A 26,391-nucleotide genomic window follows, 5' to 3' on the forward strand; every position below is an offset into this window, starting at 1 on the left:
CTAAACCCCAACAACAGTAGGCATTTGAATACAGCTGCCTGGAGAAGTCAAATGCAGCTCTGAGACTGCCAGGAAAACACAAATACAGTTTATGGCCTATGGTTGTATCCATGTTTTCCAGGACTGCCTAGGGCTACATCCAACTTCTCCAGCCACCAGTATTCAAACGCCAAATGATCGGGCTTGAGCATGCTCAAGTTGTGCCGATTTCTAAAATCTAGGCAATATGTGCTTTTTAAGCTCATGTTGAACTCTGCAGAGTTAGCATATCTTGTATTGCATATGTTTGTAAATTTAAACATTTTGTTTTGTGTTATTCTTTTTAATCTAATACTTTGTTAGTTATTACGTAGCATGCATTAGCAGGTTATGTTCCCACAGTATTTTTGCTCAGTATTTTGCAACCAAAACCTGGAGTGGATTGAAAACACAGAAAGGCTATGCTCACACACTGTTGAAATTTAGTGGATGGACGTAATTTAATAGCAAATAACGGCCGTTATTTCAAAACAACGGCAATTATACTGTGTGGAAACATAGCCTAAAAGGGACTTGGTATTACTACATAATTCCTGTTCCATATGCTATGCCAACTAAAACTTTTAGGGGTAGTCTGGCTAATTTTTTATAAGCAAATATGCTTAGGCTGGGGTACAAAAAAAAAAATAAAAATTATAATCGCTTTCTCCAATCCCCAATTGTTGCCATTCTAATGGTGCCTAGTCCTGGAGCTCAGCACTTTCTGGTGTTGCTCTCAATACAAGGACGTCAAGTAAATAGAATTAACCACTTCACACAACATATAATCAGAACACACCATTGTTCATATGTTCATAAGAATTTATTCAATACAAATTATTTTCTAAATATCTACACATCTAATTCAAGATTCATCAATGTTAATCCATTGCATAAGTAATCAGGGTATACTAAACGACAGAAGAAAACTTCTCCAGCTCCAGAAAAAGATCAATTATTTATTGTAAATCACAAAATAAAACTGGTGAGTTTCAGAGGTCATAAAGCATCCTTAGGCCACTACAGGATTTTCCCATTGTTGCCTTAATAAAGCGCTGGTGTAATATGGTTGTGAGCTGGAAGTGAACGTTCTTTGGCGTCCCGCTATGTATTTGTGAAAGAAAAAAAGTTCTCGTTTTCTATGGTGAGTGCCACTTGATTTTCTTTATTTTAAGATGTTAAACAGTGTCCCAGTAAACTGAGAATAGGAAAAAGAAAGCAAAGTACAAACCTCAATTCATGAATGGATTGTCTGGACGATGGTTTGAAAGCATGATAGAAACATTTCACCATTGCTGGCTTCAGATACATAATGATAGTAACAAAAGCAACAAAACACGAAGGTAATGAGAGAAATTTATCAAGGCTATGCACATCTGCACATAACTGAATACCAGCTTTGAACTGGTATAGATGTAGCATGTATGTATGTATGTGTATGTAGAGGCTTGTCCTTAACATGCTTCCTTCCAGCAATGTTTCTCAGAATCATTTGAGTGTCTTGGTGATGCACTAGTGAAAAGAGCCATAATTCTACTATTACATTATAAAGATATACCTGTATTTATAAAGTCCATCTAGAATTTCTAGCTTATAATTTGGGCAAGACACAAAAAACATAAATATGTTTAATAGTCTAAGAAATCACAGTGAAAACCAAAAAGGACATAAACTGAATATACCATCAGGTACATCGCTTTAAGTTTCTTACATGAACAGACCGGCGCCCGGTTCCCGTGCACGGCACCAGTCTATTGCTGTGCATTGGCCCTGCCCCCAGTGCATTATCCTGGGCCGATCTTCGGGAATAGACCAGTAATTATAGGCCCTTTTTTGTTTTCTATATAACAGCAGCAGTATATTAAACATTGTCTAATGCCGGACAACCCCTTTAAGAAACATATCTAGATTTTTGAGTTGTAGCAGCAATAATGTTTACCTGAGAAAATAAAAATATATATATTAATTTGGTAAAATAATAATGTTAGATCTTGAGAGAGAAACCAGCCGATTTATTCAGAAGTCATAAGCAAGCACTGGCCCTGGCATTTTTCACAACAAAGAATCCAAAACTCATAGAAGGTAAAATAAGAGGAATGCCAGGATCCAGTTGCTTCCCATTCAAATCTGGCAAAGTTTTTTCATCTACCATCTTTAAAACTTCACCATTTAACAGGATCGTTCTAGATGAAGAGGAGAAAGAATAGTTTCAGTAAAGTATTATTTCAATGAAATAGGAGGAAAAACAACAACAATTTGACAGTAAATTTGATGCAATATCTAGTGCAATATCTACATAAATGCTAAATGAAAGGGTCCCCTCCCTGTTAAAAAAAAAAGTAATTCTCCACTATCTATTAGTGCATCCAACGCGTTTCAGCGTAATCGTAATGCCTTCGTCAGGGATGTGGGCAGGGATACCTCTCGTGCTTTTTTTATGCGTATCCTCAGACCGCCTTTCCATTCAGCCTTTCAATGGAAAGGCGGTCCGAGGATACACATAAAAAGATCACGAGAGGAATATGTCCACATCCCTGATTAAGGTGTAAGGATTGCGCGGAAACGTATAGGATGGACTTTTGATCCTCTTGAGACTCCATAAAGATACCTAGTGACGTCACACAGATCTATCTGGGAACGTCGTAACTGGTTGTAGCTTTGCCACCGGCTGGGGGGGCGCTCACAGTACTCATCACAGACATCTTCCATATTGGAAACCAATAGAAGGACCTGAACCGACGCTACTACCAGTAGTAAGTGTTATATGACCTTTCAATACAGATCATTTATGTAGAAGCACTGGATGCACTAATAGATATTGGAGAATTACTTTTTTTTGAAGGGGCGGAGGACCCTTCCCTATCTGGCATACTACTCACTGCCGTACTAGCGCCGTACAATATATGTACATACTAAATTAGTAGTACATAAAATATATAAGTTTGTTGCAATGATTGCAAATCTGTGTTCCCTCAGCTCTCTGTGTTACATAGTAATAGCCACTTTATTAGCTGTTGTGTGGTGTCTATATGAGGCTCACCATTACACCCTAGTAGCAATGCAGGTAGCTGATAAATATTGTTACTTATTTACCAAAAAAATAAAAACAGATAGAAATGTCAGTTTGTCAGGAATGTCTCTGCCATATTGCAATATTTCCTTGGCCTGCCTTGTCCAAGATTTATCCCAAATCGAGCATTTATGGTGACCAGCTTCAGCAGCCTGACAGCATGCAGGACACAGCTGCAACATCTGTAGGCAAATGTGCCACATGATGCCATAAAGAACCAACTTTCCATCTTTTTTTAATATGATAAGGCATAGACTGAAGACAATCATGTTGTGTAAGCCACACAGCATGAACTCCATTTTGAAGCCCACATGCTGACCCCCTGAAGCTGCTGAAAATCCACACTGCCTGGTCCACTCTGTCTCCACTCCTCTGTCCTCCCCCTCCCTTCTGAGACAGAGGTCACACGATCTATGTCTCTTTTGTTGCCAGGCAAGCTGTAACACCTCATCTCAAGCTGTAAGCCCTCACATCTATCAGTAATCACCCACCAAAGCAGAAGCAAGCCAGTGGTGGGAAGATACTAGAATAAAAAAACATTATATAGTTGTCACCAAAGATAGGAAGCATGGCAAAAAACAAAAATGATAAAAAAAACTTGCTATTCTAAAAGCACCAGTATTCTGGCTCAGCATATGGCAAAACCTACAGTATGCACCATGGTTATTATGCACTTAAGACAGCGTTTCCCTTTGTGAACAAGTGGGATTAGAGGTAAGAGACTTGTCTCAAAAAGTGACAATGTACATCTAAACTGCGGAAAAATTTTAGCATAAAGCAAGACATATAGCAGATATATGTGTCTCACATAACATATCCCTTTGTCATAGAACTTACGAAGAAAATAGTCCTCCTTCCCCAGGTAAAAGAAGATATTCGTCCACATACTTTCCAGACAGGAAGCTTGGCCATTGCACTTTCTGAGTGTGGTTGTTTAAGTTTAGTGCAAACAATGTAACATCTCCTACTTTGTATTTTGGACTAATATATTAGAAAACAAAACAAAGTGTGTTACATTACAACATGCAAAATACAAGTAAAGTCTATTCTTAAAAAAAAAAAAAAAAAATGTATGTAATATTTACTAACTCTAATCCAAGCTACCAATAAGGAAAGCAAGAAAAGGAGTAGGAAAGGAACCATGTCCAATACACTTTTGTGTGAATAGAACCTTGCACTCCCCTGGTGACCTTCTTCTCTGGTCTCTCGTCTACCCCGCAGCTGCCTTCATCCCACTCAGCCAATTACTGGCCACAGCGATGTCTCCTCTCCGTCAGTGATTGGCTGAGCGGGCTGGAGGCTGCTGGGGACCCTTAGGACGACACCGGGGAAATGTGACCAAGTGATCATACCTTTTTTTAAATTTATTTATATTACCTTTACAAACCTGTTCTGAACCTTGCAAATAGTTTCGTACCAAACTTTCGAAGTGAAAGTTCGAAATGAATCTCGGTTCAAAAGATTCAGTTTGTTCATGTTCAAATACATTAGTATACTGCAATCCCTCCTTGACATAGCACTCTCTCCCTCTGTTGCCATTTTTATTGTTCCACACTAGTTCAGTGCTTCTCAAATCCAGTCCTCAGGCCTCCCCAACAGGTCAGGTTTTGAGGATATACAAAAACACCTGTGATAATACCTGATGCACTGAGTATGATTATATCACCTGTGAAATACTAAGGAAATCCTCAAAACATGACCTGTTGGTGAGGCCTGAGGACTGGAATTGGGAAGCACTGATCTAGTTAAAGGTTCTGACATCCTACATAGGTAACATGGAAACAGGTTTCAGCATTCCAATCATTCCCTTAGGGTACAAACACACTGGGCATATCCGCAGGAGATTTCCCGCTGGGGGTCCTTGCACTGTGCACTCTATGGGCAGACAAACTCACAGCGAGATGGACATCCCGCTGCAAGAATGTCAGCAGCCCGTTAGCCCCCTGCCACCAGAGCGTATACTTCACCTTCTCCCCGCTCCGGCTTGCTTCGGGGCTCCCAGTGTCTTCACGTCCTGCTCAGCCAATCAGTGTGCTGCGGCGAGGCAGCGCACTGATTGGCCGAGCGGGATGTGCCAGGAACCCCCAAAAGCAAGCCAGGGTGGGGAGAAGGTGAAGTATATGCTCCGGTGGCGGGGGGTTAACAGGGCGGGCTGCTGACATACTCACAACGGGATGTCCATCTCGCTGCAAGTTTGTCTGCCCATACAGTGTACAGGGCAGGGATCCGCAGTGGGTCTCGCTGCAATTCGCAGCGAGAAATCCGCTGCGGATACGCCCAGTGTGTTTGTACCCCTAAAGGCCGTAATACACAGCCTAAGCTGCGATGTAAACAGGCCCCGATCTGCTACATCTGCATGTGCTTACAGAGCTTATTCCACAGCTCTATGATTGTGTGGGCTGGGCAGCACAGACATCGCTAGCAATGTTCATACAGGCTTTACCACTAATCAGCCCCTAGCCACACGTCTCCTATGACAAGGAGATATATGCGGCCATTAGATTGGTAGATAATCACCTTTATTATATCTGAGAAAATAAAGTTTTAATGATGTTTGCATTATATGGTAATAAGAAGCATCCACTGTGTGTTCATCAACCAGAGAAATGTCCTGGATTCTTGACTGTAAACTCCCCAACCCCTCCCCACTTCTCTAGACTGACATTTTTATTTATCTTTAACGTTCTCTACATATATAGGAACATTGGGCATGGCCGAGCATTTCTGTTTTTATTTTGGGGAGGGGTAACCTGCAGTCAGACTGCTCTTGCTGTGGTTTAGCTCTCCAAGAACAAAGGGGTTGGGTAAAGATTTTCCATACCCGCTGCAAGCAGTGGGTATGGTAATCAGGTATAAAACATATGAGAACTTTTTGTGTTCTCCAGTGTCATCCTACACGTTAGACATGTAAATCAGGAGCAGAGGGGAGTCTGCTCAAAACTGCGGACAGACTCCCTTTAAACTCCTTGCACAGTGCCCACAGGGCAATATCTATAATAATAAGTAAAAATGTAACTGAAATAGTACAAAACACTGTAATATACCCACTTGTTAGTATTTGTGCAGTGAAGATAAACTCTTATGTTTTCCACATTTACTTTCTTGCAATTTCTTAAACTGGCATTCAAAACAATGGATCCAACCAGTTTCTTAAATACCAGTGACAACCAGTAATCCTAAAATATATGAGATCATGTGAGTTTATTTTATTTTATTCAGTAATATTATCTAACTTTGTAGCTTTGTTTAGCTGATACCTTTCACAATTATGAATTTAAAAGGGTACTCCAGTGGGGAAAAAACTGTTTTTTAAATCAACTGTTGTCAGAAAGTTATACAGATTAGTAAATTACTTCTATTTAAAAATCTCCATTCTTCCAGTACTTACAGCTGCTGTATGTCCTGCAGGAAGTGGTGTATTCTTTCTAGTCTGGCATAGTGCTCTCTGCTGCCACCTCTGTCTGTGACAGGAACTGTCCAGAGTACTAGCAAATCCCTATAGAAATACTTTTCTGCTCTGGACAGTTCTTGATATGGACATAAAGCAGCTGATAAGTACTGGAAGACTTGAGGGTTTTTTTTATTGTTAAATAGAATTTACAAATCTGTATAACTTTCTGACACCAGTTGATTTAAAAGAAGAGTTCCCCTTTAATATATACTCATCACATAAACTATATTCCTACTTTAAATGTACTTACAGGTAAAGGTTCAAAATTTGAATCCACCAAATTGTATGACCCAGCACCGAACAAAGCTTGCCTCATAACAACATCAATTCCTAGTTTAGCAGACGTTCCCAGCTTATCTAGCCACCTGTGTAAAGCAATGAAGAGCAAGAGAATAGAGGTAAAGGTTACAAATGGGTAACAAAAAATAGGATCATAGGAATACGGTATGCGGTATCACAATTTATTATGATGCCTGGAGCTCCAAAACAGTTAAAACAGCCATGTCAGTCCAGCAGCAAAGAACATGATGTTATGGCGCTCCAGGCATCATAATAAATTGTGATACCGCAAGTTCCGTAAGAGTTCAAGAGTACAGTCCATGATATACAGTCAGCTTACAGACCTTATATTTCATATAAGTGAATGCAGCTGTACTAGCAAGATGCAGACAAGCTGCAGTGCTATATGGGGAAAGTCACACAGGTACAGAATACCAATAAACATTCACTACTCATCAAAGGGTGGCTGCTGAGCACATAGATATGTCTTCTGTAGTATGAAAGTCATTATATTACATGTAGTGCACCACACTGGCTTACTAACACCCATACTATTAATTGACAAGAGAAGCCCGGTACATTCCAAGTGCCTCACACAAAGTACTGACACCACATACTCCCCCAGCATTATAAGGCCAGACTACACCCTGAGAAGAATTATAAACAAGAGGTCATAGTTAAAGGGGTTGGCCTTTTTATAGTAAAATTGTTCAGTGTACAGTATAAGTAAGTGTACTCACTGTATATACTGACAGCAGCTCCCTATGTACCTCATAGAGCTAAAATCAGACTCCCCTTCTCCAGGCTGGGCTGTCCTCAGTGGCGCCGCAATGATGAGGCGACCTGAGTTGTCTGCCTCAGGCGGCGCCACCAGCTGTTATCATGGGGGCGTATTCAGTGGCATTCAGTGGCGTAGCTACCACGGTCGCAGCGGTCGCCGCCGCGACCGGGCCGCTACTGTACTGTCTGCCACTGTACTGCTCCCATCCCGCTCCTTCTTGTGACCGCAAGCAATGTTTTGCCTGCGATCACAAGAGGCGGCTGGGACGGCCCCCGGCTGACTTGCGGGGCTGGGAGCATCTTGAGGGCAAAAAAACAGGTCCCGCGAAGCTCCGCCCCCTCTGCTGGAAGCCCCGCCCCCAGCCGCGGTAAGCCCGCCAGCGCGCGTGACAAGACGACTAGAGGAACCATTCAGGTGAGTAAAGATTTTTTTGTTTTAAAGGGCATGATGGGGGTGTAGTGGTATGGTGGTGGAACAAGAGGATGATGGGGGGTGTAGTGGTATGGTGGTGGAACAAGAGGATGATGGGGGGTGTAGTGGTATGATGGAACAAGAGGATGATGGGGGTGTAGTGGTATGATGGTGGAACAAGAGGATGATGAGGATGTAGTGGTATAATGATGATGGAACAAGAGGATGATGGGGGGTGTAGTGGTATGATGGTGAAACAAGAGGATGATGGGGGGTGTAGTGGCATGATGATGGAACAAGAGGATGATGGGGGGTGTAGTGGTATGATGATGATGGAACAAGAGGATGATAGGGGGTGTAGTGGTATGATGATGATGGAACAAGAGGATGATGGGGGTGTAATGGTATGATGATGATGGAACAAGAGGATGATGGGGGGTGTAGTGGTATGATGGTGGAACAAGAGGATGATGGGGGGTAGTGGTATGATGGTGGAACAAGAGGATGATGGGGGGTATAGTGGTATGGTGGTGGAACAAGAGGATGATGGGTATAGTGGTATGATGATGATGATGGAACAAGAGGATGATGGGGGGTGTAGTGGTATGATGATGATGATGGAACAAGAGGATGATGGGGGGTGTAGTGGTATGATGATGGAACAAGAGGATGATGGGGGTGTAGTGGTATGATGGTGGAACAAGAGGATGATGGGGGGTGTAGTGGTATGATGGTGGAACAAGAGGATGATGGGGGGTATAGTGGTATGATGATGATGGAACAAGAGGATGATGGGGGGTGTAGTGGTATGATGATGGAACAAGAGGATGATGGGGGGTGTAGTGGTATGATGATGGAACAAGAGGATGATGGGGGGTGTAGTGGTATGATGATGAAGGAACAAGAGGATGATGAGGATGTAGTGGTATGATGATGATGGAACAAGAGGATGATGGGGGGTGTAATGGTATGATGATGATGGAACAAGAGGATGATGGGGGGTGTAGTGGTATGATGGTGGAACAAGAGGATGATGGGGGGTGTAGTGGTATGATGGTGGAACAAGAGGATGATGGGTATAGTGGTATGATGATGATGATGATGGAACAAGAGGATGATGGGGGGTGTAGTGGTATGATGATGATGATGGAACAAGAGGATGATGGGGGGTGTAGTGGTATGATGATGGAACAAGAGGATGATGGGGGGTGTAGTGGTATGATGATGATGGAACAAGAGGATGATGGGGGGTGTAGTGGTATGATGATGAGGGTGTAGTGGTATGATGATTAAGGAACAAGAGGATGATGAAGGGTGTAGTGGTATGATGATGAAAGGGCAGGAGGATGAAGGGGGTGGTAGTATTATGATGGAGGTGTTTGTAGTATGATTATGAAAGGGCAGGAGGATGAAAGGGGTAGTAGTATGGTGATAAAGGGGCAGGAGGAGGGGACAACATGGGGGGCATCTGTAAGGGGGATAAAATGGGGGCCATCTATATGGGGGATAACATGGGGGGCATCTATAAGAGGGACAACACAGGGGGCCATCTATAAGGGGGAAACATTGGGGGCCATCTATAAGGTGGACTACATGGGAGGTGTATACAATAGGGCATGCACAGAGGGGGGCATGTACTGTAAGGGGGGTCACATAGTGTCAGGGCTACCTACTAAATGAGGGTGTAAAGGGGACAGTACAGATGTGCAGTTTTTAGAGAGATGATGGTGTCAGTGTGAGGAGCCTAATATGTCTGTCTGGCAGATTCTGTGGATTCGTGGCCCAGAGAAGTTCTCAAAATCGCCCACAACAGATGGAGAAGATGAAAAGGGAAGAACTCCGATCAGAGAAGACGTCCCCTGTGAGTCACTTGATATAACTGCACTGTAATGTATATGGTGTATAGATCCTGTGTACAGTGCGTCCACCTCTATATGACTGTATGAAGTAATATTGGTCTATGTACAGAGGATTATATTCAGTAGCAGCGGTGGTGTTAGTCACTATGTGGTGGTATTATTTGTTACTTGTTATCTGGTACTGTGTTTTATTGGATTTAGTATACTGGATTTGGTCAGTAACAATATGGTGGTGATGGTTGTGGTGTGGCGGTAATATTTCCCCTTGTGTACTGGTAATATTGGCAATATTGGTCTCAGTAAACAGGATTTGTTTAGTAACAGTATGGCGGTGATAATATTTCCTGTATACTGGTATTATTGGTAATATCAGTCTTGAGATATATATATATACCAATAGCATCGAGAAAGGGGGGGCCCAAGTTGACCTCTTGCACCAGGGCCCAAGAGACATTAGCTACGCCCCTAGGGGCGGCATTCAGTGGCAGATTATAATATGGGCGGTTCGGGCGGCCGCCCACATTATAATCCGCCACTGATTGTACCATGTACCAGAGACCCCCGCGCCCGGACAGCATCTGTAATTAGATGCTGGGAGCGGGGGAGACTGTATTCATAAGCGCCGCGGTGTAATGAATCAGCCACGCGGTGCTGTTACTACAGCGCGGCGCTTATGAATACAGTCTCCCCCGCTCCCAGCATCTAATTACAGATGCTGTCCGGGCTCGGGGGTCTCCGGTACCGGCATTCCACGGAACGTGGGAATGCAGCCTTTAGTCCCCCGGCTGATGTGTGGCTGCCGGAGGTGTCCCATCCTGTCTCCGGCAGCGCGCGCATCAGAGAGCTCCCTGTGCACTGGAAGTCACAGCCACAGGCGCTGCCGGGGACAGGACGGGACACCCCGGGCAGCCGCACATCAGCCGGGACCAGACCAGAGAGGCTCGACGGGGGAACGGATGGCAGGTGAGTTGTGTGCTGTTTTTTGTTTTTGTTTTATCTGCTGTGCAGGGGGGGGACCATATATAAGGGAGAGGGAAGAGGGGGACCATCTATAAGGGGGGGGGGAGAGGGGGACCATCTATAAGGGGGGGAAGAGGGGGACCATCTATAAGGGAGGGGGAGAGGGGGACCATCTATAGGGGGGGGGGGAGAGGGGGACCATCTGTAAGGGAGAGGGGACCATCTATAAGGGGGGGGAAGAGGGGGTCCATCTATAAGGGGGGAAGAGGGGGACCATCTCCTAAAAGATCAGCACCCTCCTCTCCTGACATCCTCTGTGCTGCTGGGACTTCTCCTATAGGATTAGCACCCTCCTCTCCTGACATCCTCTGTGCTGCTGGGACCTCTCCTATAGGATTAGCACCCTCCTCTCCTGACATCCTCTGTGCTGCTGGGACCTCTCCTATAGGATTAGCACCCTCCTCTCCTGACCTCCTCTGTGCTGCTGTGACCTCCCCTATAAGATCAGCCCCCTCCTCTCCTGACATCCTCTGTGCAGCAAGGGACCAAACATTATGTTTATTGGGGACAGCAGTTGGGGGGGGGGGGGGGCAGTAGTGGATTATAATGTGGGCGGATTGACCGGGGGGGGGGGGGGCGTCATCCTATAGTTCGCCACGGGCAGCAGAGAGACAAGAATCACCCCTGGCTGTCCTGCTCTGTCGTGTTTCTGTCCATAAGACATAAGATGTGACCATGCCCCGCCCCCAGTGTCCTCTATAGAAATATGGGGGGCGGGGCATGGTCACATGCTCCTCCATGTCCAACCATCTTATAGACAGAAACACCACAGAGCAGGGCAGCACAGCCTGGAGGAGGGGAGTCTGATGTTAGCTCTATGAGGTACACAGGGAGCTGCTGTCAGTATATACAATGAGTACAGTTACTAATACTGTACACTGAGCAATTTTACTATAAATTGTCCCACCCCTTTAATATACTAACCAAAATACACAAGCTTGAAACCCTTGCAGAGGGTCCTCATTGTCTTGCGAATTACTACGCTAACATTACAAACAAATGGATCTTTGTATACTTCTTTTTGTTCAGTAAAAGTATGGAAGAAATATTTGAAGGGGTTGTCTGGGTTTATAACCATATATATTGATATATCATCAATATCTAATTGGCAGGTGCACTGGCATCCATACACAGAGAATTAGGCCCTGTGACATCTACTGTGTAGTGGTGTAGTAGCCTCTAAGCAGCCACAGCATCTGGTCTGGCACAAAAAGGGTAGCCCTGATCACAATTCTCAAATCAGGAAAACCATCAATAAAGAATCAAATTTAGCAAAGTAGAATTACTACTGTGTTTTCTAACTAATCTGATGTGGTTATACACTACTGGAAATAGCATTTGTATGCATCTAGATGCATATAGCAGTTTTGATAACTACAGTAACAGACATTGATTTACTTACATGAAACCATCTATATAGGTATTTGATAATCCAGGGGATCCTCCACCATAGGCTGAGCTGGTTTCACCCAACCAGACTAACTTCCCTGGAACAGTTTCATTTACAATCTAGAAACAAGAAAAGAAAATATAACAATATAATAGAATACATTGCAGTTTTTATAGTTATTCACATACTTTAAAGGTTTTTCAGCATTAGAGGCATGTTTATCTCTAATAATATCAAATTTTTTACATAATTGCCTTTCAAAGCACATTGACAGTTCAGCGGTCTTTGTTTGGAAATCTAGAATAATGAAATGGCATGTTTCACATATAATCATGATAATCAATCATTGGCTATCAGAGGTCACTCATAGAGATGCATGTAAGACAGTGACGTCTGACCTCTGCCTCTGTTGAAAAAATAAAACATCTTTATAATCATATTATTCTGATCCCTATAATTTTTATTCCCCCAATATTTTTTTTACCAATATAATTTTGGGGTAGTTACAACTTCCTAAGGGAGGTCAGACAACCTCCTAAATGCCTTTATCGCTATTGATTAATACCTTTAGGACAGGGATAGGGAACTTTCAGCCCTCCAGTTGTTGCAAAACTACAATTCCCATCATGCCTAGCTTTGCTTCGGCTGTCTAGACATGATAGGAATTGTAGTTTTACAACAGCTGTAGGGCTGAAGGTTCCCCACCCCAGCTTTAGGGGGTTAAACAACTGGCATCAGTATGATTGCCAATGTTGCTCATTAGCATTAGTGTCACTGTTTAATTTTTTTTGCAGAAATCAATAGTACAGGCGATTTTAAGAAACTTTGTAATTGGGTTTATTAGCTGAAAAATGCATTTTTATAATGAAAAAGCAGTTTGAAGATCTCCCCCCTATCTTCATGATTGTCTATGGAGAGGGGAGGGGTGGAGGGAGAGGAGGCACCAAAACAGGACAACAAAGAGTTAATTTACAGCTACATCACCGGGCTATCTCCTCTGAAGTCAGCACTGACCTCTGAATACCAGCTTCAGGCAGCTCTCTGCTGTGTAATCCTTTGTTCTCTGCTCTCTGCTGCCAACTAATCTCCCTCCTGCCCCCTCCCCCCTCAATAGAACAGACAGGGTCCGACTGATGTAAAAGAGTCGAGATTTCCTGATTCTGAGCAGTGGATGACAGAAAGGAGAGGAGGAAGGAACCTGGGGAAAGTCTTTTTGAATACAGATAATGGCATATTTTAAACCCAATTACAAAGTTTCTTTAAATCGCCTGTACTATTGATTTTTGCAAAAGAAACACGAAACCACAGTAGGACTTTAAGCTGTAGAAAGTTATGATGGGGTTAATTGTTTGTTCCCACATTTGAATTTTTGTTTTATTTTCTTTATTTTTGTTTGTTTATACAACTAGAACCTAAATTGTGTGTGTGCTGCAATGTGATTGTCAGATTGTTTATGACAAAGAGAGACTATTGCTAAATAAATGTATTGCTAGCTACTGTTCATAACCACACACATTGTTTTTTGTTTTGTTAAATTAAAAAAAAACAGAAGTGCTAAGTGCTGTTTTTCAAAACAACTGGTGTCAGAAAGTTATACAGATTTGTAATTTACTTCTATTTAAAGATCTTAAGTCTTCCAGTACTTATGAGCAGCTGTATGTCCTGCAGGAAGTGGTATATTCTATCCAGTCTGACACAGTGCTCTCTGCTGCCACCTCTGTCCATGACAGGAACTGTTTAGAGCAGGAGAGGGAATTTGCTACTGCTCTTGACAGCTCCTGTCATGGACAGAGGTGGCAGCAGAGAGCACTGTGTCAGACTGAAAAGAATATACCACTTCCTGCACTACTGAAAGACTTCATATTTGTAAGTAGAAGTAATTTACACATACACCCATATATCTATCTATCTATCTTAATTTAAAGAAAATAATTTTTCGCTGATGTACACCTTTAGGCTGGGTTCACACTACGTATATTTCAGTCAGTATTGTGGTGCTCATATTGAAACCAAAACCAGGAGTGGATTAAAAAATTGAGTGGATGGCCGCCATATAACAGTAAATAACAGCCATTATTTCAATATAACAGCCGTTGTTTTAAAATAACAGCAACGATTTGCCATTAAATGGCGGCCATCCACTCAATTTCAACATTGTGTGAACAGATCCTTTCTGTGTTTTTAATCCACTCCTGGTTTTGGTTGCTATGAGGAACTGACATGAGGACCAAATACTGACTGAAATATACTGTGTGTGAACCCAGCTTGTAGGTTTTTAATTGCAATTATTAAATACAAAGTCAGAAATGGGCGTATTCTAAAATTGATTATTACAGGCTTTCCGATATATTTAAGCTTATACCTTGAACACAGTATTTATTTCTGAAGATAAAGTGTCCAGAACATTAGGGTTAACAAAGTCTTTCACAGATGCAGTCCGTCCATCAACATAATAGCTTGTTCCATGCAAAGAGGGGGGAAAACACAGTATATGACATATCAAACATTATAAGATTTTATTTCAATTTCTGAAACATTCATATTACTGAGAAAGTGTCAAAAAGAGTTAAAGAAAGAGAAGAGTAAACAGAGAAAGAGAAGGGGGGAGGGGTGTATTTTAAAAATATTTTTGAATATAATGTATACATTAGACCATATTCAACAAAACATATGTGAACACTTACTGGTGCCAAGTGACAGAATCAATGACTTTACCTCCTGCTTTTAAAAAGCTGCAAAAATATATAAATAGAAATGAGAAGTACATCATTATGGACATACGCACTGCACAATAATTAAAGGAAACAGTTAAACACATAGAGACATGTAAAAAGCTTTAAAGCAACTCTGTACCCACAATCTGACCCCCCCCCCCCCCCCCCCAAACCACTTGTACCTTCGGATAGCTGCTTTTAATCCAAGATCTGTCCTGGGGTCCGTTCGGCAGGTGATGCAGTTATTGTCATGAAAAACAACTTTTAAACTGGCAGCCCCGTGCCCTTTGGCCCTGGCTTAGTTTGTGTATGCATTAGGCTGGCACAAGCTCTCTGTCCCTCCTCCCCGCCCTCTTCACCATTTTTCCTATTACTCTGCAGTGAAAACTACACAGGTGCCTTAACGATCCAGCCCATGTGCCGTCCTCTCACAGCTGATGAATAGGAGGCAATCTGCCTGGAGCATTCCTCATGATGAGGAGGGACAGAGAGGTTGTGCCAGCCTAATGCATACACAATGTAAGCCACGGCCAAAGGGCACGGGGCTGCCAGTTTAAAAGTTGTTTTTTTATGACATTAACTGCATCACCTGCCGAACGGACCCTAGGACAGATCTTGGATTAAAAGCAGCTATCTGAAGGTACAAGCAGTTGGGGGGGTCAGATTGTCACTTTAATTGGTCAGAGTGGCAGGGCTTAGACTTAGGGCCGTATTACACGGCTCAATTAGTAATGTCTGCTAGATCGGAGCTCTTTTACTGAACCTGTTACATAGCTCGATAAAAGCGCGGCTGCAAAAGGGTAAAATAATAAATTATATACGTTACCTTTCCATGCACCCCGGTATCTTCCTGGCTTCTCCCCACAGCCGCCAGTGCAACTTTTGATCTGGTCCCTGAAGTGACAGGCTGCTCAGCCAATCACTGGTCGCAACGGTCCCGGACAGTGATTGGCTGAGCAGCCGGTCATTTCAGAGACTGGATCTGAAGTTGCAGTGGTGGCTGCATGGCGTGTAGAGAAACCAGGAAGACACTGGGGAGTGTGGAAAGGTAACATATAATTTTTATTATTTCCTTTACACAGTCATCAACTGTTGTACGTGCATTGTTATTACATACAGCAATGCACAGTCGTCGGCCGATGAATTTAAGTCAGGACTGAAAGCTACGATCAGCTGATATTGATAAGGAGGCATGCCGGCAGACAGGCGGATTGATGCACTGATGGCTACAGGACCACCTCTAGTGTGCCGACCGCTTCATTTACATACAAAGCAAAACAAAGTTTTATCAGTAATTGAGCACCGGAGCTTTGAAAAAAGGTAAGGCCGGACACCCCATCCCTGCCCTATAAAAATCTAGTAGCAGGTTAGACCCATCTAAGCTGCTGCTAGATTAACTTTAAATGACACAGCGGTTCCTAATGAACGATGGTCTCAAGTTGAAAACTTATATAAACTGTGTAATTTGGCTAATAACAAAACAATGCATTACCAGTTAAAAGAAAATCATCAACCAGCTGAGGCTGGTCTTTAAATTACGCCAAAAATCTTGTGAAATACCCACATGGCCAACACATTAAAATATATTGAAATCAATTGCTTTTATTCTAGTGAAACATTCTCCTTTGGTACCTTGAGAAAAACATTGGTCAGAAACAAACAAAAAAAGTCATGTAAAGGATTCCATACCTCTATATAGAAACACCCTAATAATTATAGTTTTACCTTTCCAACATCTTTTGAGATGATTTCTTTGGCTGACCAATGTCCGGACCAAATAGACCCGAGTTTCTGTACCTGCTGTACTTGCTAAGAAGGTCGTGTAGAGTAATAAAATCCTTGCCAAGTTGGGAGCCATCAACATACACTCCAGACTTTTTCTTAAAGCTGTTGGGCTCTGATCAAAAATTAAAAGGAAAAAACAAACAACATAGTTCACGTGTCGATATAAGAGGCTCTCCCAAACGATTAATAATACTTACAAGCCTTCAGCACCTAATCAGTTGGGTTCTGGTGGAGACAGAGGACGGGCATAATAGAATTTCACTGCCCAATCTCTGGGTTCTCAGAGAGATAAGCTACAGCTTATATGTTTGGCCCGTGTTAAAAAGACAGCAATCAGCTGAGGAGCGGAGATGTGCAGCTGATAGCAAAGGGAGACTGATGGCATGGGTGTGCATATATCAGTTGTCAGTGGTGTCAGTTTCCAGATCACACATAAAATGCACATTTCCTATCAGTGCTGCTGTGTGATCTGACACTGTCAGCTTGGCCCCAACCCCACCTCCTCTGGCTGCCAATCTTTCTGGAGGAGGCGAGTTGGCGGCAGGATCTGACAGTGCCAGACCACACAGCAGCGTATGAACTGCACGTGTGATCTCGAAAATTACAATTACAGTACGAATAAATGTTTATCTGTGCTGTCAGTTTCCATGGCTGCATGAACAATTGTGTCATGTAAAGGCACTGCAAATGAGCACCTATCTTACTGATCATTTGCGTCCTTGCATGGCCTCATGTCGAGCTGTGTAAAGGACCCTTACCCCTCTTCATACGAAGCACAGGATCAATTGGCCCTTAGTTATTGGAGGTGCTATAGGAACCTTAACCTTTGCCTGCAATCAGATCAGTCAGACTGAGAAGTGAGCCGGGGGTGGAGGCATAGGCGGATTATAATGAGGGCAATCTATTTCGGGCCGCTCTGCCCCTTTAAGATATCCTTCTTGAGCAGCAGACATGTCGTGTGTAGGCATGTCTCTCACAACGTCCTCTGTGGCAGGTGAGTTAACTTTTATTATTTTGTTTTTCACATAGGGGCTGCCTATTCTACATGGAGGGGATGCTACAAAGAGTGGGCTATTCTATATAGAAGGAAGCTATGTACAGAGAGGGGGCTATTCTATATAGGAGGAAGCTATCTACTAAGAGGGTGCTATTCTATACAGTGGGAAAAAAGTATTTAGTCAGTCACCAATAGTGCAAGTTCCACCACTTAAAAAGATGAGAGAGGTCTGTAATTGACACCATATGTAGACCTCAACCATGGGAGACAAACTGAGAAAACAAATCCAGAAAATCACATTGTCTGATTTTGTAAGAATTTATTTGCAAATTATGGTGGAAAATAAGTATTTGGTCAGTAACAAAATTTCATCTCAATACTTTGTTATATATCCTTTGTTGGCAATGACAGAGGTCAAACGTTTTCTGTAAGTTTTCACAAGGTTGGCACACTGTTGTTGGTATGTTGGCCCATTCCTTCATGCAGATCTCCTCTAGAGCAGTAATATTTTGGGGCTGTCGCTTGGCAACACATACTTTCAACTCCAAAGGTTTTCTATAGGGTTGAGATCTGGAGACTAGGCCACTCCAAGACCTTGAAATGCTTCTTATGAAGCCACTCCTTTGTTGCCCTGGCGGTGTGCTTTGGATCATTGTCATGTTAAAAGACCCAGCAACGTTTCATCTTCAATGCCCTTGCTGATGGAAGGAGGTTTGCACTCAAAATCTCACGATACATGGCCGCATTCATTCTTTCATGTACCCGGATCAGTCGTCCTGGCCCCTTTGCAGAGAAACAGCCCCAAAGCACGATGTTTCCTCCCACATACTTTACAGTAGGTAAACAATCAGTTCCACTTTGGTTTCATCAGACCATAGGACATTCTCCCAATACTCTTCTGGATCATCCAAATGCTCTCTAGCAAACTTCAGACGGGCCCGGACATGTACTGGCTTAAGCAGTGGGACACGTCTGGCACTGCAGGATCTGAGTCCCTGGCAGTGTAGTGTGTTACTGATGGTAGGCTTTGTTACATTGGTCCCAGCTCTCTGCAGTTAATTCACTAGGTCCCCCCGCTTGGTTCTGGGATTTTTGCTCACCGTTCTTGTGATCATTTTGCAAGAGATTCTTGTGAGATTTTGCGTGGAGCCCCAGATCGAGGGAGTTTATCAGTGGTCTTGTATGTCTTCCATTTTCTAATTATTGCTCCCACAGTTGATTTCTTCACTCCAAGCTGGTTGCGTATTGCAGATTCAGTCTTCCCAGCCTGGTGCAGGGCTACAATTTTGTTTCTGGTGTCCTTTGACAGCTCTTTGGTCTTCACCATAGTGGAGTTTGGAGTCTGACTGTTTGAGGGTGTGCACAGGTGTCTTTTTATACTGATAAGTTTAAACAGGTGCCATTACTACAGGTAATGAGTGGAGGAAAGAGGAGACTCTTAAAGAAGAAGTCAGAAATCTTGATTGTTTGTAGGTGACCAAATACTTTTTTTCCACCATAATTTGCAAATAAATTCTTACAAAATCAGACAATGTGATTTTCGGGATTTTTTTTCTCATTTTGTCTCGCATAGTTGAGGTCTACCTATGATGTAAATTACAGATGTCTCTCATCTTTTTAAGTGGGAGAACTTGCACTATTGGTGACTGACTAAATACTATTTTCCCCCACTGTATATGAGGAAGCTATCTACAGAGAGAGGGGCTATTCTATATAGGAGGAAGCTATGTACAGAGGGGCTATTCTATATAGGAGGAAGCTATGTACAGAGACGGGGCTATTCTGTATAGGACGAAGCTACAGAAATGGGGCTATTCTATATAGGAGGATGCTACAGAGAGGGGGCTATTCTACTTTACACCAAGGGGGCTATTCCATATAGGGGGATGCTACACAGAGGGGGCTATTCCATATAGGGGGATGCTATACAGAGGGGGCTATTCCATATAGGGGGATGCTATACAGAGGGGGCTATTCTATATTATATTTTTATACCATGTCCTCAGGCTATGTGACCTATAGATGCTTTCCGTTTTTTTCTGTAGTAATTTATATGGTTAATGGCCACAGAAATTCACAGCATTTACAGTTCACAAAGGACATGTTATGTAGCCCCCACAGCCAGGATATTTAGTTAGCTGGAAGGTTAGTTGGGGCGTAGTTAGTGGGGAGGGGGCATGGTTAGCAGGGGGCCCACAATTTCTAAACAGCCCGGGGCCTATGGTACCCTTAATCTGCCCTTGGGTGGTGTCAGGGGTATCAGAAGTTATTTATAAAAATAGTTACCATATGTAGCTTACCATTGCCTAGTTCCCAGGACATAATATATTTCTTAGAATTGCAGTAATTAATGAGCAATTTGGCATTTGAGCTGTTCCAGTGATCATTTTTGTTCCTCACTAAAGCGTTTAGACCAAATATAAGATGAAAGCCTGAGCAATTTGCAAATCTGTAGAGGAGGTCAATGGTGTGCTCTGGAAAGATAATAACGTAACATAACATATACTAAATGGTAAAAATATATGGGACATTTCTCATAACCATAGGTGTTTAAGCCCTATTCAATGCAAAACGATAGCCTCAATAGCTATAGACAACCACTGGTAGTTGCATGGTTTCTATGACTTTAAACATGGCACAGTCACAGTCTTAGCACTTTTGTCACATCAGTTTGTGACATTTCTAATCTTTTCAGTTAGCCCTGATTAAGAGCCCTTTTACATGGCCCAATGCAAACTGCAAACAGGCACAGATCAGCTGGATCAGCGCTTGTTTGAAGACCTTTTATAACTAGGAATGAGCAAATTTTCAGTAGAAATGAAGCAAGGCACTTCGTTAGGATCGGCCAGCAGCTTGTCAGGCTACTGGCTTTGAAGTCCAAGCCGCCCTCCCCGTGTTCCAGGAAATGAACTTTCTCAGGCACCTGGAGCGAAGCGGAATGAACTTTAAAGCCAGTAGCCTGACAAGCTGCTGGCCGATCCTAACGAAGTGCTTTGCTTCATTTCTACTGTAAATTCGCTCATTCCTAATAATAACTATAACAATTTCTATGGCCTCAATAAAGATTCAATGAGCATTTCCTTATTCGTTATCTAATTGTTGGCCCTTTTAGGGTGCGTTTACCCAGTATGGATCTGCAGCGGATTTCTCACTGCGAATTCGCAGCGAGATCCACTGCGGATCCCTGCCCTTACACTTATGGGCAGACAAACTTGCAGCAGGATGCACATCCCGCTGTGAGTATGTCTGCAGCCCGCCCCGTTAACCCCCCAGCCGCCGAAGCGTATACTTTACCTGGTCCCCGCTCCGAAGCAAGCCGGAGCAGGGACCAGATGAAGTATATGCTCCGGGGGGTTAATGGGGCGGGCTGCAGACATACTCACAGCGTGATGTGCATCACGCTGTGAGTTTGTCTGCCCATAAGTGTACAGGGCAGGGATCTCTGCGAATTTGCAGCGAGAAATCTGCTGCGGATCCGCTACGTGTGAACGCACCCTTACACGCTTTGAAAAGCTTCTTTGACTCTTTGCACCAATGAATAAGAAACAGTTTTTATGTCATAGATCTATGTCACAGACAGATTGATGAAAGGTACCATGTCTCTCCTTCACATTTTGCAGATTAAAGTGCAGATTTCCTGCAAAATCATGCGGCCATTAACAATGTGTCTATAAGAACTGTGCCCATGGTGCCCATGCTCAAAACTGATGTGCAGTGATGGCATCAAAACCTCTGGCGGGTCCACCTGTGGTTTCTGTTAGACATTGCTTCCTGTAGAAGACTTGGACCTCTGTGAGGCCAGTCCTGTCTCTGGGACAGGCATCTTGTTGTCCCTGCTGTTCCAAAAGGATCATCTTTGGAGAAGTGGAGAGAGGGATGACTCTTCTCCATCCTCTCCTAACTGGACTAAATGAGGCTGTGAATAGTGTAAAAGAGGCGGAGCCTTTCATGCTGTATGCCCACCACTTGCAGAGTCAGAAATGTACACAGTGCATACAGTACAGTGAGATGTAGTAGCACTAAGGCCCAGGGAACTCTAACTTCCAAGCATGACTAATTTGGAAATGTACAGTCCAGTATAGCAATAGCCAGCTCACCAGAGAAAATCCCTGCTGCGCACAGTCCGTCACGCTATCCAGTGTTGCAAAATGTCCAATAGAAAAACACCGGACCAGCGAGTGCAGGTGCAAGAAAACTTCTCGTTTATTCAGTGGCCCATAAAATCACAGACAATATCATTGCCCTCCACACAGCATAGTTTTCTACACATTTCTTAATCATGATTAAGGGCTTGCATGCGCCAGAAACGCGTAGACATATATGGGGCGCTCCAAAGGCACAAGGACCAGTAAGTATACATTCTTTATTATGTTCCCCTCACTCCCTGTCTGCACTCCCTGCACCTTTAATTTTATTTTAGGCATGTTACTGTTTAGTAAGTGCATTGCAGTTTTCTTCTACAAAAATGTAATGCTAGAATAGCACCTCGTGGATATTAGACCATGGAGCTTTGACTTACTTGTGATTGTGGCATTTTTGTAGGTGTCAGAAAACGCCTCCCTCAGAATGTTTTGCTCCTGCAAAGGCCACTGAGACCACAGCTTCTGCTGCACAGAGAAGGGGACTTTGCTTCCATCACACACATCTGTTAAAAAAAAAATTCTTCATAATGTATCCATAGTTTTCTTTTTCTTAAAGTAGATTTCCAATTATAGGTAGTGTTCAGCGAACTTCATGAAAGTGTACAGCTTCGGCAACTTCTCCGAACTCAAACGCTCTGCATTTAACTCCTCGTGTTTGGAGAAGGTGAGGGCAGTCTGAGGACTACCTGAGAAATATTTATCCAGGATTTCCAGGACTCCCTAGGGCTGCATCAATTTTTTCCAGACAGGAGGAGTTAAATGCAGAGTGTTCAGTTCAGAGAAGTTGCCGAACTTGGACAACAGAGCCTAAATACTGCTTACCTGCCATTTTTACTATCTAGTGCTTGCTTCTTGACTGTTTTTCAGCACAGGTTTATTAGAGTAGTAATCTGTGACTAGTGTAGCTATAGTTCTTACAGGAACTCAGACACACCTTCTGCCTCATGACTGGTAAGGCTGGGGCTTTCTCTCTTTTGCCTTCACACATTGAGCCTTCTGCTCCCATGCTGCTGCCGCTGGTATTACAGAGCTCTGGGTACTTCTGATTCAAGGGACATCACGCGCCCGCAGCAGTGTCCATCCCCAGCTACTGTTTGGCTGGGCCGGCCTATTATGTCACGTCTTCAAACATGGAAGCAGTGCACAGCAGGGACTGGAGCTCTATAGCTCTGGCAGTGGTCCAGGAGCAAGGAAGGTAAGTATTTTTTTTTCTATTACCCCTTCCCTGAACAGATAATATATACTGCCTGCCCCTTTAATACCCTAGCAACATCCTTGTAAAGCCTGACCATGCTCCACCCTCGGCACCCCCCACTGAGCCTGTATATGCCTATGGAGGTCATGTTGACATGCTTCTCCATGCTTGACCAAATCCTGGACGGGATCATCGTTCATAGTAGGACGGCACGGCAAGGGAGATGGGCTTCTAATATAAGCACTGAAGAACACACGGGAAGCAACGGCAGTAAGTCTAAATTTTACTATGAAATGGCTAACCCCAACAAACTGTAAACTCACATATAGCAGAAATGGTGGGGGCTTAGAACACTAGCCTTAAACCCAGCTGCGCAGCTGTAGAAATACAGTCCCACAAAGATGTAAACAGTTTTGATATTTCCGGCATCATAACGATACATGATTCTGGGAAATCTCCGATTCCGATGCCCAGCTTTATGCTCTGTAGCTTCCGTAATGCACAGAACATGTGAATGTGCCCTTACTTTAGACTCTGCCTCCTGCAGGGTGACAGGAAGAGCAAAGAACTAAGGGCTCGGCCACACTAGCGTTTTTCTTTGTTTCTAACGGAGCCGTCTATATTAATTAAACGGATGAGCATAAACTGATGAGCAGACTGATGCAAACTGATTGCAAAATGTTCATCTTTTTTAATGGTCTGTTTGTATTTTGGCTTAAAAAAACTGACTTTTGTACATCAGTTTGCATCCGATTGCATCAGTCAGCATCCGTTTTTCTATCCGTTTATTTTTCTTCTTTGGTTTCTTGCTGCTTCTGCGCATGCTCAGTGCAAAAAACGGATGAAAAAAACGGATGTGAACGGAAATACCTTCCGTTTTAGATCCGTCCTCATTAACTACAATGTAAAAAAAAAATGGAAGTGCACTTTCCGTTCGTGATCCGTTTATTTAAGCGGAAAGAAAAATACTGCAAACACTATTTTTTCTTCCGTTCAAAAAAACGGATTGCACACTAATTGTGCATGCAAACGGAGCACAATTAGGGCAAACGGAGCACACTAATATATCATAGGAGTCTATGGGGATTTTGACGGATCCAACAGTTTCCGTTTTGCTTACTCTAAAACGGAAAAGGTGGACGGAATGGTGCCAGATGGTCAAACGCTAATGTGAACGTAGCCTAAGGAGTGAAGAACTTATCCAGCTTGTTCTGAAAATCAGTGGGGGGTCTTAAAAAGCCAAACTTTAAGCATGTCTTTGTGACATGACAAACATTTTGTGAAAAATAATTAGCTATGAAAACTATAAAAACAGTACAGATCAAAGATCAGTAAAATGGACTTTCTTTATCATAGTCACCTTGTTTTACCAATAGATTCCAGGTAAGGTTTTCTTCTATTGATGCAGCTTCTGATGGATCAAAGAAAAGGAAATCTGATTTTGTTCCTCCAAATCTCAAGAATGCAGGAGAAAGCCCCCTTGTTAAAGTGATAAGTTTCTGTGATCTACAAAACATAATTAAAATGTTTAAATAGTGTTCCTATCTCACGTCATAGTGACAGGTCAGAAGTTTTGATCAGTGGGTGCTCTCTGCTGCCACCTCTGTCCATGTCAGGAACTATCCAGAGAAGAGAGGATTTCTATGGGAATTTGCTACTGATCTGGACAGTTCCTGACATGGACAGAGGTGACAGCAGAGAGCACTGTGTCAGACTGGAAAGATTACACCACTTCCTGCAGGGCATTCAGCAGCTGATAAGTAATGGAAGACTGAAGACTTTTAATTGGAAGTAAATTACAAATCTGTATAACTTTCTGACACCAGTTGAAGTAAAAACTACTATTAGTCCTCTCTGGAGTACCCCTTTAAACATTATACTTATAAGGACATGTTCACCAATGCAAGGAGTTTCTGCAACTAAAAATCAACTAAATTACAAATCTATATCACTTTCTGACACCAGTTCATTTGAAAGAAAAAGATTTTCGCTGGTTAACTCCTTTAAGTGAAGCCTGCCCCGGGATCTAGAAAATATATCCTCATAGCACACACACAAAGCTGGAGGAAGAGATGGGTCTGAACACAGCAAAGAGTCCATAGTTGCCCACATACACTATTATATACTACTACTATATATTATAGTACTACTATACTATATACTACTATATACCACTACTATATATTATATTTAAAACATGATACTCACCCAAGGAAAGCAATATACTTTGGTTCTGATGCAAGACTGGCGTCAATAGTTACAGATAGGAATCTTGGATTTAGAGGAGCTCTGCTGCTAGACTTTAGCCATAGTTGTAATTCCACAGGTGCCTCCAGGGCATTGCTGCTGGCCTTTAATAGAGTACCAGCAAAAAAGACAATGTAGACAGAAATACTCATTAGTCGGGTCCTATGTGGAGTTCTGCGATGAAGATGCAGCTATAATATGTTATACTTAAAGCGTTGTACAGCCTACAAACAGGAAGAGTATTTTCCCTCTCTGGAACATGTTACATAGAGGAAGCTGTGTGTATACAACAACAATGAGTTTGCTTTCTGCTTAGGTTGCATATGTTCTCAATCTCCCTAGCAATGGGTTCTTTTCAACTTCCTCTTCCACTGTCGCCTGCTCATGAAAGCAGAAGTGACCGTGTCTATGGGAGTAGGTAGAGCGTAGACACAGGTTAGGAAGAGAAGGAAAGATACGCAATGAACACGCTTACACTGAAGTCAGGTGATCACAGGCAGGTGAAGGGAGGAAGTGAACATAAAACAAGCTAGCCCCACCCTGACAGCTTACATTGTATTCAACCTGTATTGTCAGCCCTATAGGACAGGTTATAGAGAATGTGAACACAAGACATTCCACGTAAACATTTTTGAAGGGTAGGGAACCCTGGCTTTCCAGCTGTTGCAAAACTACAACTCCCATCATGCCTGGACAGCCAAAGCTAAAGCTTTGGCTGTCCAGGCATGATGGGAGTTGTAGTTTTGCAACTGCTGGAGAGCTAAGGTTCCCTACAACAAAGGCTGCATTCATGTGTTCAATGATTTTCAAGGTCCATGGATGAAGTCCGCTATCTACCTCTGTGATCTGTGAAAAACCATCTGTTTTGCATCCGTGTGCGTGGTTTTCAAGGATCTGTTTAAAGGTCTGTTCACATGTACAGACTCGCTGCGTAAAACTCGGATCAAACTCGCATGAAAGTAGCTGCATTTTTTTGTGGTGTTGAACTCGCCTGTGAAAATCATGTGGAAATCAAAACTCGCATGTAAAAAT

General features: G+C 42.9%; 1 protein-coding gene across 1 annotated transcript; it reads right to left on the minus strand.

The window, feature by feature from the left end:
• Nucleotides 1-819: 819 nt before the first annotated feature.
• Nucleotides 820-25,828, minus strand: HPSE (heparanase). Its single transcript, XM_069976722.1, has 12 exons — nucleotides 25,321-25,828; nucleotides 24,473-24,618; nucleotides 22,295-22,420; nucleotides 20,076-20,249; nucleotides 16,719-16,890; nucleotides 14,964-15,011; nucleotides 14,642-14,735; nucleotides 12,292-12,398; nucleotides 6,790-6,904; nucleotides 6,137-6,264; nucleotides 3,926-4,069; nucleotides 820-2,201 (listed from the first exon to the last, which is right to left on the minus strand). The coding sequence occupies exons 1-12, from the start codon at nucleotides 25,509-25,511 to the stop codon at nucleotides 2,042-2,044; spliced, it is 1,605 nt and encodes a 534-aa protein (XP_069832823.1). The 5' UTR covers nucleotides 25,512-25,828; the 3' UTR covers nucleotides 820-2,041.
• Nucleotides 25,829-26,391: the final 563 nt, after the last annotated feature.

Source organism: Dendropsophus ebraccatus, chromosome 7 (assembly GCF_027789765.1).
Source record: "Dendropsophus ebraccatus isolate aDenEbr1 chromosome 7, aDenEbr1.pat, whole genome shotgun sequence".
Lineage (NCBI taxonomy): Eukaryota > Metazoa > Chordata > Amphibia > Anura > Hylidae > Dendropsophus > Dendropsophus ebraccatus.